General features: G+C 44.2%; 2 protein-coding genes across 2 annotated transcripts in view; one reads left to right on the forward strand and one right to left on the reverse strand.

The window, feature by feature from the left end:
- Positions 1-1,430: 1,430 nt before the first annotated feature.
- On the forward strand, positions 1,431-7,126 carry T265_08937 (hypothetical protein; the record flags this gene model as incomplete). Its single annotated transcript, XM_009174876.1, has 3 exons — positions 1,431-2,481; positions 4,692-4,908; positions 6,727-7,126. The coding sequence occupies 3 exons, from the start codon at positions 1,484-1,486 to the stop codon at positions 6,958-6,960; spliced, it is 1,449 nt and encodes a 482-aa protein (XP_009173140.1).
- A 3,497-nt stretch (positions 7,127-10,623) lies between these two features.
- Positions 10,624-16,798, reverse strand: part of T265_08938 (hypothetical protein) — a gene marked incomplete at both ends in the record, with an annotated part of 38,933 nt that continues 32,758 nt past the window's right edge. Inside the window, 4 exons of the mRNA XM_009174877.1 lie at positions 10,624-10,771; positions 12,928-13,033; positions 14,665-14,911; positions 15,675-15,777. Coding sequence (XP_009173141.1) covers positions 10,624-10,771; positions 12,928-13,033; positions 14,665-14,911; positions 15,675-15,777 — 604 coding nt within the window. The remainder of the gene's footprint in view (positions 10,772-12,927; positions 13,034-14,664; positions 14,912-15,674; positions 15,778-16,798) is intronic.

Below are 16,798 nucleotides of genomic sequence, written 5' to 3' on the forward strand. Positions count from 1 at the left end.
TGCAACGAAATATACATATGTAAAACGGGCCAGTGCCTTTCTTGGCCGATTTCCGAACACTTATATAAAAGACTGCTAAAACCTGCGCATTTGAGAGATAACCGTGTGATAGCAACGACACATAACTGGGACTGATCGACTGGGTAGCAAAATCTATAAGAGAAGCTTTCAAGATTCAGCTTTGCAATCAAAATCCGGAGCTATCTGCTTCTTGTGGAGTAATGTTAATTAAAACATTTTCTACAACACTATAAACGAGAGATTCAGCTGGGTTTCAGCTGAGACTCCCGTCTAAACCAAATTCCCTAATTTCAAGCAATCTGGGTTCAAGTAGAACATAGTGCTGACGGGAACCCGAGGACCACGTCTACTTGATGTGCCTCAAGAGAAGCAAAACCGGTTGTGGGTTGTCGAAGAATCTTCAGAAATCTCGTGAGTAGTTCATTGTGTCTGTCAATGCAGTGTTTTGCATCTGCGAAGGATCAAAGTAGCTTGAAATGCTAACCACTCTTAAGTTGTTATTTCCTTGTTTTGATGGGGCAGACCGAAGTGACCCAATGTTTCAATGTTCCCCATTCTGTGTGAACACAAACGGCAGCTCTGAACAGTGAACAAGCATTAAGTGTGTTGAAGTATATACAACGGTAGCCGGAGAACAAATGCAGGGCACCAAAATTACCGATGCGTGTTTGTGGACTGCACTCACGATGGATTGGGAATTTTTCGGAAGCTCTTTTAGGTTTTAGATTATGCTTCTGATGAAAACTGGAGTCAGGGGAAATGTTTTCAGAACCACAGGTAGGTTCGGATTGTGCTTCGGTTTGTTTCCCATTTTTGCTTTCCGCAGGATGCATTTTCATCAAAATTATGTTCCATTTCGAATAGAAGCAGCGTAGGTAATTTCAAGAATTTGACCCACGTTCTTAGCAAAGTCCAAGGGATTCCTTCCAAGTCGCCTTAGTATTGTACTGAGGGATAACGTCAGCTTTCTTTTTTGATTATTTTATCGAGCGAAGCCAGTAACCATCTTCTGTTTTTCCCGAGACAACCGGGATTCATTTTCCAAGCCAGATATCGGTATTTCCTTCTATCACTCGCAGACATCCTGATTGGCAGAGCTCTGGAGGCTTTTGTGATCTTTCTACTAAAAAGATTTATTGGATATTTGCATTCTAAAACTTGCGATCATTAGGTTACCAATAAAGACTCGGTTTTCGATCTACCATCGAATCGCAAAATCTATAAGACACAATTGTTCGATGAACTGAGAGTCTGGCAGACGTTGGTTTCCATACTTGGTGCATGTTCTGTGCTACTGCCCAATGTCAAACAAGGAACGCTGTTGGCCTGCGTGCAGAGTGCATCCGATCTGTTCGATCAAACTTGCATCAGTCACGTTTATCCGTCTATCACTCGACAGACCAGTCTCACTGAGACCAAACAAGTGGTGGCGTGTAATTCAAAGACTCCACTCGAACTGGCCATGCAATACATAAACCACATTATTTCTGCGTGGTTGCTTTTTACAATAAGCCCATGGGGAGCGGACGCGTTGATACCCAAAGTTTGTATGCACAATATCACTGCTGTTGGCGGAAGTGGTGTGTGTTGTCCGATTCCCAAAGGAGCTATTCACCCCTGTGGTGGAGTTGGCATAGGAACTTGTCAACGGCAATACATCCAATTCGAACAGATTCCCAAACATAATCTTCGGGATGACCGACTGCATTGGCCATCGAGGTTTTTCAAATACACTTGCCAGTGTGAAGGAAACTATTTTGGCGTGGGCTGTGAGGAATGCTATTATGGATGGAAAGGTCCATTGTGTAATAAGCGTGAGAAGGTGCTGCGGCGAAACGTGATGTCCTTTACGAAAAAGGAAAAGCGTATGTTTGTTGACATTGTAGCCCACATGCCTTTGACATACACTGACTATGTGATTATACACGAAGGAGACAGATATCACTCTGACCCATTGTGGAAGCCTAGGTTTATGGACGTTCATCTGCAGTATCTGATTGCCTATCTGCACGAGTATGCTAGTCGGGGAACTCTGTACAAGGATGATTTCAGTTGTCGTTTCCACAAAAAACTTGACAACAACCATCATGTATTGGGATTCGCAACATGGCACCGGTACTTCATGCTGGTTTGGGAGAGGCAGCTACGCAAAATTGCGACCGAATTATATGGATGGAGGGATTTCGCCGTCCCTTACTGGGACTGGGTTGATGCAGACAAATGCGAAGTTTGTGTAAACAGTTTGGTGGGTGCTCCCGGTCCGTTTGTCGACGGGATACGTTTGATCCACCGAGACAGTCCATTCTCGAACTGGACGGAGCAATGTTCTCCCCCTAGGTCTGGTGGCAACTGCATTTCGTGTCATTCAGCCTGGCCAAATTTCAAACCTTTGAATCGACATTACAAACAAACGGCATTCCCAACTACCAGAGATTTGCAATTCACCCTCAGCCGTGGGTCGTAAGTAATCGATTTTGGTGAAATTCACGGCGTTTGCGGTTACTTTGTGTGCTAAATTCTGAACCATAGAGACAACGGTATAGGGGATTCAGATTTTTGCCTTTTCTCTGCCAAGTAAGAATGTCTGTCTTTTAGAGACTTGACCTGAATTTTCAAGTTTCAGTCTCATAGGTGCTCTTTCGCTTAAAGAACAACAATCACTTTTTCTTTTGCTACGAAGGTCCTGATATTTCTTGGTCCGCCTACTTGCAATGTTCACACCAAAACGGAAAAACCTGGTGACCTATCTCGTGGTTGATCTGATGGTTGTTGATCTGCTTGCCGAGCTTGGCACTGGATTACAAACCTGGTGACCTATCTCGTGGTTGATCTGATGGTTGTTGATCTGCTTGCCGAGCTTGGCAACTGGATTACAAACGTATACAATTTTGTAATATTAGTGACCCGTCCATGATTACGACTAGCCAGTCATGTGGGGAACCTTAGATACTCTTCAAAGACTATATAACCACAGCTGGGCGAGGAGGAGGCACCACCCCAAGTGCTCACTGACGATGTCTCCTTGACTGGGGACAAAACGTTCGCGAGCCAATGGCGAAGCTCGGTGAACAGGCAGACGGCCATATGATCAGTAAACAAGCCCCATCTACCAATATGTTGAAACACTGACAACCAGCGCCCTATCTTTTGACCCCTCAGGTTTCCAAACTCTGATACACCGCCAGAAAGTGAGCATACACGGTGACCAAACAACGCGCCGTGTAACGATTACACTAGTGTGTATTCGGAGCATTATGCAACAGAACCCAAATAGAATGAACTTGTAGGACGAGGAAAATCGTTTGTTCTAAGGTATGTTCTTTCTATTCCTGATACTTTTCAGCCAAATATTACGCCCTTCACCACCATCACACCACTCAGTAACGGGAACCTGCGAGGAATCAGTTAGCTATAAACAAATGTGTGGTTTATTAGGTAGCCTTGAAAACTTCAACCAATAATAAAATGGTAACGATGCGTGAACTGATATTCGATCACTGATAGTTGCCGGGCTACTACGATTAACATGGCCGAATCTAACTCATAACTGCACGGAATTTAGCATTCTCTGATGAGACATTCTTACATGACGCGTGACTGTATCAAACGTTCTCTTCCTTCTGATTGGAAACCGAATATATATTAAATTTTAGTGATCCATCAGACTGGATTCCCTCACACATCCACATTTATGGTATTAAACTGGGTTTACCGTGTACCGGTCAATTAGTCTAGACATTAGTTGTGTATTGATAGACCCTGAGCAGTTAAATTACATATCAAAAACTGGCAAAAATATCCCACTTAGGATTGCCCTCATGGGGACATTAGTGATCCCTCCCATAGGAATTACTTTGGGAAAATGACTACTTCCTTAGTATTTAGGCGCTAAATTGCCTGACTTTCGCACGTAAAGTGCACGTGAATTGTAGAAACTGCCTCTTAGAGGTCCCGATTTCTTGGCATATCTGCCGGCAGCTTTTGGTTCATTGTACAGAGTTAACCGTCTGGAAATCTGAAAGTATTTCGAAAGCGAACACGGATCGCGTACACATTTGATCTCTTGGGCTTCCGCATTCGCTGTTAGGAAATAAAACGTTCCATATCGGTTGAAATTCCGACTTTCAGCTGATGTTACGTCACCTTAAACGGCGTTGCGGTCAGACATTTTTTATCACGATTTCGAATGGGGGTACTCGCTATCCAGCTGCTTAGGCTCCATTGTAATGAAGGTACCCTGGTCCAGTAAACATTGTTGTGGCAGGAAAGCACCACTATCTGCTAATATTGTTCTGTCACATGTATATGTACATACAGCGAAGCAAGCGGACACCTTAATATGGAGCTAATACCCGGGTGAAGATGCATGTCCGGTCAGCAGAGGCTTTTTCAGCGGAAATGGGCTGCGGAAACTTCAAGCGCATTGCAGTTGTAAGTAGTCTGTTTATCAGTACGCCAACGTTACCGATAAGACATTTAGAAATATCTCGTGTACGTTGAAATCAGTGAAACCACAATCAAGGTGATAAGTAACACACACCCGTGGTATGAGGCAGTAGAATAACGTCACTGGGAACCCGCCATTGATTTATCTAAACTCAGTTTTCGGTGGACATCTACAGTTTTTTGTTCATAGACTGAGTTTATCAATACTTTCTCTTATGTTCCAGTTTCTATCTACCTCAAAAGGAGGAAGATGACAAAAAATGCCGCGGTTTTCATCAGGCACTGGAAGGCTTTTGTTCAGCTCCTGGAACAAATGAAGAAAACCTATTCATGCACAACAAAGTTCACAATATGGTACACGGAAGCTTCTGTTGCGCTAGCACGGCAGGTAATGATCCATTGTTCCTCCTCCATCACAGTCAGATCGACCGAATAATGCAGGTAATGACTTGAAATTTGTCACCGTTTCTTTCCTGTTTGCTTTCCTAATCGCTAGTAACACTAGAATTGGAAGCCATCTATCCGTGTGGCATCAGCTGGGTACTTAATCCAACATCGTCGAAAGTGGGAAGGTCACGAAATTCCTAGGTTAAGTAGTACTATTGGTGGTTCAATGAGACCTGATATAACAAAATAGCGGCGCATTTCCAGAGGGTCTTTCTCCAGACAGGCACATCTGTGGAGTCACTTTTGGTAAACGAGACGGTTCTCTTCGATAGGTGTGCGGGGAGTTGACCCTGACACACATGCACACAAACACAATGAGTCAGACGATATCGCCATTAGCAACTAAAGCTTGTTTTCTGACTGATCCTCTCAACTAATACATCACAAATTTACACGGTATCAGAAATCACGTAGAAAAAGTTTGTGAAAAATGGAGGTACGGTAACATTAGTGAAAGAAATGTGAAAATAAAAGGAAGGAGGTTGAGCGAAAGTCACACCGGTCACTGGGTCACGGAATCACGTAGGTGGCGTCAATATCAAATAAGTTCGTGGGACCGGATTTTTAGCAGGCCAGTTCAAGTTCAGAGATCGCATAGGCTTCCTTTTAAATGCGAAATTGTTGGTTCAACAGTCGCCTCTGCTATCCATTGCAGTCAGGATCGGACCAGTCATGATCCGTTTAGAGGTAACCAGTGTGCGATATCGAGGGCTTTATTTTTGTCGATTACATGACTCGCTTCGACCAAATGTGAGCAGTTGCACTTGAGCTCGGTTCCTTCCAGCCGACACTCTGAGTCATGGGATTAGGCTCCCGCATTCTTTCCAACAAATGCATTGTCGTACAACCAACGTAGATTCCCGGCGCAAGCATACGAGGACACACAAAAGCTGGTGGTAGATCACAGCAGTTGAGCATTCAAACGGAACCTGAGTTTGCGGAGTTTCCAAGTCTTCTGAAAACTAGTTCAGCAACCGAGTCACCTTTGAGTGGGAGCCTCATGAGACAGGGCTCTTCTCACCTGGACACTGTTTATCTTTGACGTTTACTGATTGCACGGTCTTGAGTGCGAAATATTCAGCATATGCGCCTCGCATGAATGTGCGCAATTCTCTGTGCATGTAGACATTGTGTTAAATTGAAGGATTTATAGGAGGTTTCTACGCAGAGAAACATAGTGGACCATATGCTAGTGACACCATTAGCCCAACTAAACAGAACGCTCACACAATAGACTACCGCTCAGCCACACTGCCTTTGGGCGGCTCTCTGAAGACTCGGGTGTTCCCTTTCAATGGATCATCTAGGTGGGTAGCTTTTGCTCGAGACGGAGCGACATAAAGCAGCCAACTGAAAGGCGCCGGGGATGGTCCCGAACTCTGGTTTTCCGAACACAAATCATTCACGTTACTCACTAGACTACTCGAGGCCATGAATTCATTCATGTCACCAAGAATTTTGGGTGGCATTATTGCAAGATGAGAAAGATTGCTAGCGCTCCTGCCTGGGTGAGCACATCATCCGTTTTATATAAGCCTATTCCATCCTGCGGACTGGAATTCTCATCTACTATCAGCATTGCAGTGGCTTGAAATAACCATGCAGATCCTGCGCGTTATACCGGGAAGGGGGGACAGAGCATATAGCGGGATATAAATAGTGGTCTCTCATATGGGTTTCCATAGTATTTAGTATGATAGAATATTCCAACCTGAAGAAACGTCTAAACTAAAGAAGTATATCTCATTGTAATATTGCTTAGTCCATGGTGGTCTACACTTTCACACGCTTTCTTACCACTGCTTCTAACAGGTCTGGTTCGAGCACTACCGTCCAAGACCCACGGAATATCCAAACCACGGTGTAGACCTGGGAAGTTGCCGCGAGTGTAATATTATTGGGTTCATACCGACCATCCGACATGTTCAAATGTTTGTTGATCTTCGTCAGCTGGGCATCTACTATGACAATTATCACTTCGGGAAACATGGCTACCACGGAGAAGAGTTCATCAAACATGGACCCTCTTACTATAGGGATTTATGATTAGAGGGTCCATTGTCCGAGCCTCATATGCATGTCTACCTAATATTTTGCGTCATCAGTAATATAATACATTCCTTATAACAGCACGCTGGCCATTCGTCACTCGCTGGCACTCACAGCGGGTTGTATCATGTGCATATCCTCTCAATATACGTCGTTTGTAAACAGATCAGGCTACTTCTGTCATATCAACCGGCAACCCAGGAAGTGTTTTCACTTCAGAAGTGGTGTTGACAGTAGAACTGTTCTCCCACCAGTAAGCTACCCCTGTTGTGACCAATGAACCTCAGCTGACCACAATTACCTGGTGGGTATAGGGAGACCCGAGTTCCCGTAATTGAACTTATGACAGCTTGTAACCCAACCGATCGCAATGTAGCGGGGAATTTGTGTTTTCGACAGATCAAGGCCTGGATATGCAGGTTACATACAAATTGAGACTAACTGGTTTCAGAAGCTAAAACTAGAGCCAATTCTCAGTGCAAATGACGTCATGGGTCTATAACTACGTGTTCTATCAAACATTTCATGAGTTTCAACATAACCATTATCCAACAAGCCTAGTTTAGGGCTCACATTTTCACCCTCTTCGCCAAAACAAATGCATTTTCGCCACACTCACTGTTCTCAAACACCGCATTATTTGTTCATTCATTTGCGTAGCTTTAAAAACTTCCTGTAAGTGCCTGGAGCACCAACTGCCTGTTAGTGCTACTGTAAGAACTCTACTCAGAAAACTATTCCACGGAGAAGCCAAACTGAGAAACAGAACATAAACTGACGCACTCGCCCGCGACTTAACTGTTGGGGAGTGGTATTGGTTCAGAGAACCCATGTTTCAGGGCCGAAACTAAAACCAGGAAAACGCTGTTCGTGCCAACGAAGTTGTCCCATTTGGCGGCACAACTGTATGTTGATCCAAATCATAGCGATAAGTACCGGGGGCGAGATGGCTCACGTGGTTAGAGCGCGAATTTACTGACCGGAATGTCCGTGGTTCTGACCCGACTCCTGCCTCTCGACTTTCTCTGCCTAGGCTTGGGCAACCTGGCAGTACCCCAGCCCTCGTGCTTCCTTTGAGTAGCATGGCAGCTAGGCACCGGGTGTTACAGCTGAATGATATGTACCCCACCTATCATTACCGAATCTCGGTGAGAAGTGTACCTCTCCAGAACACAGGCCACAGTTAATACAGAAGTGTAAACAGAATCACACCAGTTGAGTTGTCTGAGGAGTGTTCAGTTTTACCTGATCTGTAAGTCTGGTAGCAAAGATAAATTTCTTCCAGTTTATCCTCTGCATGAGATCCCTCAAAGCAATTTGCGAGTTGCGCTGTGCACACTCCAACTTCTCAGTCCAAACTAATCGGTGTTGTGTCAATTAGCGACCAACGCTAAAACACTTCTTATTTCTCTGATATAGACAGCCGCCGAGACTAAAGCAGACATGGCAGTAGCCGGGACAGCTCAGCAAGCGTGTCCTTTACTGAAGTTCAACACTGGGTGACGAAGTTTAAGAATTTATTGCTTATTTCTTTATAATGGACTCTGGGTAACCGCATTTTATATGAGTGGAATTTCACGTAAACATTGCAGATTATGCGAAGAATTGCCTGTTTCCACGTGGTCTGTGCGGCTTACCTATGGGAGCATATGGAACCAGTAATCAGCTACATTCACGATTAAATGTCGCAACTGACCAGACATTCCTAACAGACAACTAGCATCCATAGCAAAAATTTGGAAAGGCCCACGAGAGCACCTGCCGAGTAGCTGGGTTTTAGTAACAGAAAGCCAGATTAAGGCCCGGGTTTTTTTTAAATGATTGCCATAAGTTCCCCCTGTGGAGAGAGGTGGTGACGTCAAATAAATAAACGGAGTTATCAGGTGAAGCAAATCGTTGAACATATTGGAAAGCAGTGGTGTGCAGGTGTGATATATTCTGAATTGAGGTAGTCGAGGTGCTTGTTTCTTTTACTCCTAAATTATTTACGGGCAAACACTAATTTTGGGTTACTAAACAATGGAGAAATCGATCAGCATTGTTTATTGAATACATATTCTACAAAATTACATATAAAAGACCGATGTCGTCAAACAGCGAGCTTGAGAAAAGTATGCACGATGTTTTTTGAAAAAAAAGACGAAAAAAAGGTTCGGGGAATACTCGAAAGCCATAAACAGATAAAGACAGGAAAGGCATCAATCCCTGAGTGAAGGGTTCGATGCATCACGGAGATGTGTGAATGGCTCTAGTGAGGATAGGATTTCGGAAAAGGTGATCCGGCTGCTTGGTTCGAAAGACCAACACCGCAGCATGAGAGTCTGGCTGCAAAGATAAAAAAAACGGAACCGACAGTAGAAGGTTTACTCTGAATAATGAGAAATGTTAGCGAAAAACGCGACCGGAAATTAAGTTTGAATCAAACAACATAGTTATTCCTATTGGATAACAATGGTGGAACTTATCGTATGCAATGTCCAAGCTACTAACCAAGAATAACCATCAGGGTCAGGTGGATGGATGGTCATGCATCCGACCTAGATAACGACTGCAGTAAGCGAACACGAATTGCCTACACTGCTAGCTTAATGTTAGCCGCATTCAATAAGATGCTTAACAATTTGATTGCAAACCAATCGAGGTGACATCAGTGCGTTGTTAGGGAGCGTAGTGGAGCGCAGCGATTGGTCGGTGGTTGTGACCACGTGATGTAAATCGCGTTCATGGAGGTTTAATGAGTCTATATTTCAAGTACGTATCAATTATATTGCAGATCAGCAGTCTGTGGCCGAACGATGTGGTCATCAACTATTTAGAGACATGAGAACGAAGAAGGTAGTGAACAAAGCTTGTTTTCTGTGATTGTTCATCTTGGCTAATACATCACAAACTTATATGGTAGCAGAAATCACGTGGAAAAGGTTAAGATCGGGGCTACACTTTAGAGAAATAGAATTCAAAGGAAGGGGGTTGGGTGAGGGGTAGGTCAATGGGTCATGACGTCAATGTCAGACAGACTTGTGGGACCAGATGTTTCGTAGGCCAGTTCAAGTTCAGAGGTCTCACAAGTTTCTTTTGGATGCAAAGTTGTGGATCCAGCAGTCGGATTCCTATCGCCTCTGCGATCGATAGTAGTTTGGATCGTACCAGTCGTGGTCCGTTTGCGGTTCAAATCACCCTAGACATTCGAGGGACGCGCACTGCTGAAACAGCAGTACAGTGATTCCGGGCTTTTTGGAACGGACAGATTTCACTTACAGAACGAAATCTTGGGTGAAATTTCGAATCGCATAGCATTAACAAAAGGTAAACGCATCAACCGGTCGAGAGAACGGAGCACCTCCAGTTTTTACGCGCACAAGATTCCACTGGTACGCACCAAAGAGGTTCAAAAGTCTTTTGCAGTGCAGCATATAAGTCTTGGTCAGGCATTCGCTGTCGATAACAGCCAAGTTTACAACAAAAATTGAAAAAACTTAAAAACAACGATGAGTGCGGGTGACGAATAATCCAGCGAAAGATGAACGGGAGCTAAAAACGGCAATTTAGCACAGGGTTCCATTTCTGTGTTCCATTTCTTTGTACTTATGAACTCTATATGTTGACAAGGATCAAAATAATTTATCATGAATAAAAACAATGGAAATCTCTCAAGATTACTCACAGATCCGATGGTAGCCGGGTAGGCCACTGGGCAACCTCTAATCTACCACCACCGGTCACATGCACGATAACTTCCTCATGAGAAAGGCCAGAAAACGGTAAAGCGGCGAATGTTACGATCTCCCAAATGACAACGCCATAGGACCTGTCAGAGGTTAGAAAAAACTGTCAATAAACTTTGCAGAATAAAGGGTGTTCCAGAAAGCACCAATTACTGAAGTTAACTAGGGGTTTCCATTCTGCAGAACGGACAGGAAAAGTACAGGGTGCAACATAAACTTGCTCATCAGCAACCTGGTTCGGACTAGGTTTGTACTAAATGGTGGAGGGCGGTTGTATTACATTCCTCGTTCTATTGCATACGACTATTAGCTACCGAGAGTACTGTCCAGGTGCGCTTATAGTCGTCCATCTAGCCGACACGTGATTTTATGCGACTCTCATTTACCTTGACTGAGTACTGTTGACTCTGGTGAGAGGAGAAACTGCTTCAGCTCTTACACTTTACTAGGACTTGATAACAGATGAGATTCCATGAGCCAGTTGACAGTTGTATCTCATATGCGGCTGCCTAATCATTGAATAGGACCAGAATCGCTTCGCTGGATACAGGTGTTACTCTCATCCACCCAATCAGGTGGATCTATCTTCAGAGACTCACCGCCAACCATCAAAGCCCCTTCCACTTGGTTTGGCTTGCCTGCCAGAGCAACAGGTTGGGGGTGTGACTACCACCAAAAGCGCAAAGTAGCCAGGCTTAGAACAAACAAAGAAGCTTTGCGAAAACACGTTAAGTAAATGGATCGTTTGTACGTATATTTTATCATTCCTATGGAAGTGAACAGGACTGAGGTACTCGTTCAGATTACAAACTAGTCTGATGTTTACTGGACTAATTGGAAAGATGTGCATAGCTGCGGCAATTCCAGATGCAACTCAAAATGGATTGGAGACTACAATATTCAGACAGGCGGATGTATGGAAGTAATGCCTATGAAAGGTAATGCTCCTTTGTTTAGGATCTTCTTAGGGCACCGCATCTATCATTTGTGATCATATTCGTGTCAGGTGCAACTGCAAGTCTCTGCAAATGTAGCAATACCATCAGAGGTATATCATCATTTATAGCCGATGTTAACAGTGGGACTAAATTACTCCGAAAAACAAAGGTTCTTGTAAACGGAAGGGAGCAATGCGCGGCCTTTTGCTATGGCCTGATAGGTATTCAAGGATCAAGGTACTACTGACCATCTTATGATTAACCAACAGTCCACAATGTGGTGTACATCGAGCTCACTATAAAACTCCTTGACTCATTAGAGCGATTAACTTTCACGTGCCATCCTGTGGCAGTGGTCCTCTAAAATCTCTAAAATCTCTGAAGGACATGTTTGTTGAGTTTAGGTTACGGTGTAAGGAAACTGCTCAAGTAGCGTGAACCCTGTAGAAAACTTTATTCATGAGTCTGCCACTTGAGGTTGGCGTAAACCGAGGGAGCAGGTAGTAAGGCGTTACGGTCTAAATCTTCATTCATCTGCGTATAGCGGGTGCCCTTTGGCCGGACTCTGGTTTTAAAAGTACTTCGGCCGCATTGAATAGTGCGCCACAGGTCACAGTCACCCATTGAGAAATCGGAGTATGCGGTTTTCAGAGTAGACCTTTTCTAACCTGTGCCTCCTCAGGAGAAAGCGGAAGCACTGCTTCCATGAATATGAAAATGCTAGTCGCCTGGACTAAATCCCCCTACTAGCTTCACACTCCCATCGAAGAGGAAAATAGGACTTTGTCCCAGGACGGCCTCGCCGTGTGACTACTCATTGTATAGTGTCGCTGCTCTTAAACTGACTGCTCCCCTTTGACCTTTCTGGCATGGTTCAACCCTCTGGAACAAAGTTCCAGTTAGTGTGGCCCGCGGGACCATTGCAGCACTCGACCCAGAGCATGGGCACGTGTAGGCCAAATCAGATGTGGAAACCGAACATACAAGTGGGATTCGGTTGGTAGTTCAGTTTGTAGAGCACTTGCTCAGTGAGCGGAAGATCGAGAGTTCGACTCACGTCCCATACGAATATTTGTGCCCTTTGCTGACGACATGGAGTAAACGGGATAGGAGATAAATGAAAACTCCCCCAGCAAATGATCTGTGGATGGGTAAACACGACTTATGTCTGGCATTTCTAAAGTCTTCTGTCTCCTGACAGGAAATTGGGAGAATGACCGGCCGAATGACTTGGTTTAAAAAAGTTGAAAAAATGACTGCACTAAAGGTGGATTACTTGAAGGCAGTTGCAGATTACTCACCACACATCCGATTGTATGGTAAAATAGGCGGACGCCAAAGCCTCAGGTGACATCCAACGAATCGGAAGTCGAGCTCGACCACGTTTGCGATAATAGTGATTCCCATCTAAAAATCGTGCGAGACCGAAATCTAAATCGGGTGGATGAATTTAAAAAAAAACATGAAAAGCATTACATCGTAAGGGTGAGATCACTATAATGGAATGAAAGCAGACAGGCACGAGGATCAATGTGACTTATGACTAATGATATGTGTTTTATCTAATAGACATTTCGTGATTCTCCTCCGGTAGATGAGATATGTTGCATGTGCAAATTTCCTCAGGATATTGAATGTGATACTTGGCTGTCAAGTGGAGGTGGCGCATAAGAAGACTGGCTCTCGCGATACGTCATGGAGATAGCAGTCATTGGAGGGAAAATGCATAGATGTGTGTGAATGTAGAGATCATCAATCTACATATACACTTGACAGCTGTACCGAACAAATGAAGAACGGCATACGAGGTTTTGGCTGTCCACAAATATGTATGGATGTATTCAATACTGGCGGCCAAGATAATCAATAATGATGGTCACCTGACACGCGTTATGAACGTGGTTCAACAAATGTTTAGTATGGTGAAAAAACTGGATGTTTACATTTAAACGCCACCTTTACACACAGTGATCTGTTACAGGTGCATACCAAATGAACTGAAAGTGAGGAGGCTGGAAGTTCGAAAGTGATAGTAGGTAGTGATTCAACATATTGCGCGGGGCAGTCCTTCCAATACATATGGTATCTACGTTACGCAGCACAAATTGAGATGTCACCGTGAAATGTATTAGGATTATGAGTTAGCTGTCACATAAAAATACGAATACAGTCGTTACATGTCGTCAACCGTCATTGTCCCATCTCATTCAATTAAATGGCGCCCATCGTAGACTGGTATACCAGGACATAGGATTTTCAAACGCGATTTCAACCACCATGAATTCCCCCTACCTTTCACCTTCCGTGTCACTAACGAACCCAGCCACCTGACCCATCCGGATAACACATAGTACTATCACGGAACATGAATATACGTCATTATTGATTCCATAGGATACGATCTTTTGTCCCATTCGGTTATTTGCTTCATGCGCACGCAAGTCACCGAGTGGATCGGGGGACTATTTCAAATTCAGGGCATTGAGTGGACACGCCTGATCCTTGTATGCAAACCGATGAACTTTTTATGTTCACCATAGCTGTTATCTGGATATGTCCGCCCCCATCACATAAAGTTCCTTTCACAACACCGAAATAAGGTCTGTTCGAAACTTCATTCAGATTGAGTGACAGAACAATTTCGTTGCACCGCATCCAGTGGTGGTTCTAGCATCATACCTGTAGCCAACGGCTACAGGATAATCAGGATTCGAGTTCTATGTCTCAAATCACCCATATTAAGCGTTGCTTTGTTCATATTGACGATCACAACGGGAAACTGCTATCCTTACCATAAAAACACCACTGGTTAAGTTCGCCAGCATCTCAGAAGCTGGAAATCGTCTGCGTATCTATTCAGTACACGCAATATACGGTTGTAATTCTTGCACAGTAGAAATGAAATCGATCGTTTGGGCAGTTAACGGCTACCTTGAATGTGTTTTGAAACGCGCCGAGTAAAAGGAGGATGTAACAAGTTAGGAAAAATGATGACCCTGATAGCGTTTCGCATGTTACATTATGAAAAGTAGACTAACCGGCGATTTTTACGGTCAGCGAATCATTCACCAAACAATTGCGAGCTGCCAGATCTCGATGTATCAGCTGCAAACTGGATAAATAAGCCATTCCACCGGCAATCTGCGTGGCCCAGTTTACTGCGAGACTTGGTTTGACTGAACCCTGAGCGTAGTCCTCGTCCGATAAACGCTGGCGCAGAAAGGTTGCAAGGTCACCCAAGGACATGAGCTCCATTACCAGTGCAGGTGGTTTGTCGTGAGATGACTGGAGGATGTCAGGCGTGGTGCATGAAATAAATGTAAAGTAGAAAGAGTATTATTAAGTGGGAGATGAGGTAAACGCTTGAAAAGTATTCGGGGTAGGAATGGTCTGTTTAGTGTGTACCTATGACCTTGAGGGCGTACGAGTGATCACCTGATTTCACTTCAGGTAAATTCCTATGCAGTAATAGGGAAAACCAGCAAGAGAAATTCCACCAAGGCTCTCCCTTACCGGACGGTCATGTTCCGGTGGCTAATTTGGGGCTATAGACAGTTGGGAGTGACGGATTGTGGTCTGCGACGTTAGGCAGTGGAACGGAGATTGAAAGACACCGTTCGGTGCTCGCAGCTGACCGTGCTCTGAAGTAGCAGTGATTCGGAATATTGCCAAAGGCGACTTGTTATCCTCCAGGAGAAAGCCACCACGAAATAAGGTAAGTAGGTAGTTCACGTGATATCAGCTCACTTAAACACTCTACGAGGAAAAACCTTCGAAATTCCACGGGAGGTTAATTTACAGGAACGGATGCGTCTAGATTGGATGAGGCGGTATCTTCATTGAGTGTAGGTATTGAAAAACATTAGGCAACGTACTCCATGGACTGGAATATCCTCAAATTTTCGCTTTCAATGCGGAAAAATGATATGGTAGCATAGTCTCTTATGACGGCCGAGGGGAACCATAGACGGTTGAACGTGGTATCCAGGAAAAGGTAGAAACCGAAACAATGAAGAACGCTGAGTACAAAAGGATACAGAAAACTCACCTGATGAACCAAGATCCCAAGCATCTGAACGATATGATCGTTGGAGAAATTCTTCATGAAAGCTGCCTCATTCATAAACTCGCGAATGTCGTAGGGGGAAGAACTGGATTTGGTCGTCTGCGTTGGATGCAGAAAACAACTTATGCAAAGGAGGGTGCGTAAAAAAATTGATGACGTCGAATTTTAAAGTGTGTGAGGCCTTTGCATCGACATACTCCGTAATAGTATTTAGCGATGATGAATACCCGTGAACCATACCCAAGAGGTGATCTCGGCCGAACGAATATTCCAAAAAGCAACTAAATGCTCAGACCACATGAAGGGAAATGGAACCTATTCGGTGATTTGCAAAAGTGATCTGAACGCCAGTGACATTATCCTAGATTAGTACGCTCTGAGTGAAAATGAGTGAATATAAGGAATTCCGGAGGAAAATATTCAACAGATTTGTAGTCGCGGGAAGAACTACCAACTATATAGGGGGAACATTCCTCCCTGATCTCCTAAACCTAAATTAATCTGATAGATGAAATAACAGGACGGAAAATGTCGGCAAGTCTGAACCTACTACTATTGTCCCACTTCAATCACTCTCAGTTTAGCCAAAGTGCTGGAACCCATCCTGGTCAAACAGTTTCTACGTCACCTCGATATCGTCCGATAAAACGTGAAATGGCTGCTTCGACGGTGACGGAAATAGTAGGCGGTGTTTTCAGGGATGTTGGGGAGAACATGCAAAGTTCTCGGGGGAAAGGATGGTGTACAATAATAGAAATTGAACAGCTGTAGAGCATGAAAACTAGGGGAAACGAAACAGTTACGTTGAGGTTCACTTCCAGGGATCCCATTGGATGTATATATCAACCATCAGCGGATAAAAAATGTTGAACTAACGAGTTGAAACAGATGAAGCACACTTTAGAGGCAAATTCTGACCTTTCTGAATGTCATTCATCATCCTCATCATTGTCAGCTGTAAGAACCGCGTACTCGTCGTACACTGGTTGTAGCTGCCACAGTTTCGTTCACCGATGATTTGGGGGAGGGGGTAGGTAGCTGCACATTGCAGGCGCGAGCTGGTAAGTTGGTGCATAAATCCAGCACTGTCAGTGGGCTGTCAAGTG

The sequence above is a fragment of the Opisthorchis viverrini genome (assembly GCF_000715545.1).
Source record: "Opisthorchis viverrini unplaced genomic scaffold opera_v5_246, whole genome shotgun sequence".
NCBI classification, from domain to species: domain Eukaryota; kingdom Metazoa; phylum Platyhelminthes; class Trematoda; order Opisthorchiida; family Opisthorchiidae; genus Opisthorchis; species Opisthorchis viverrini.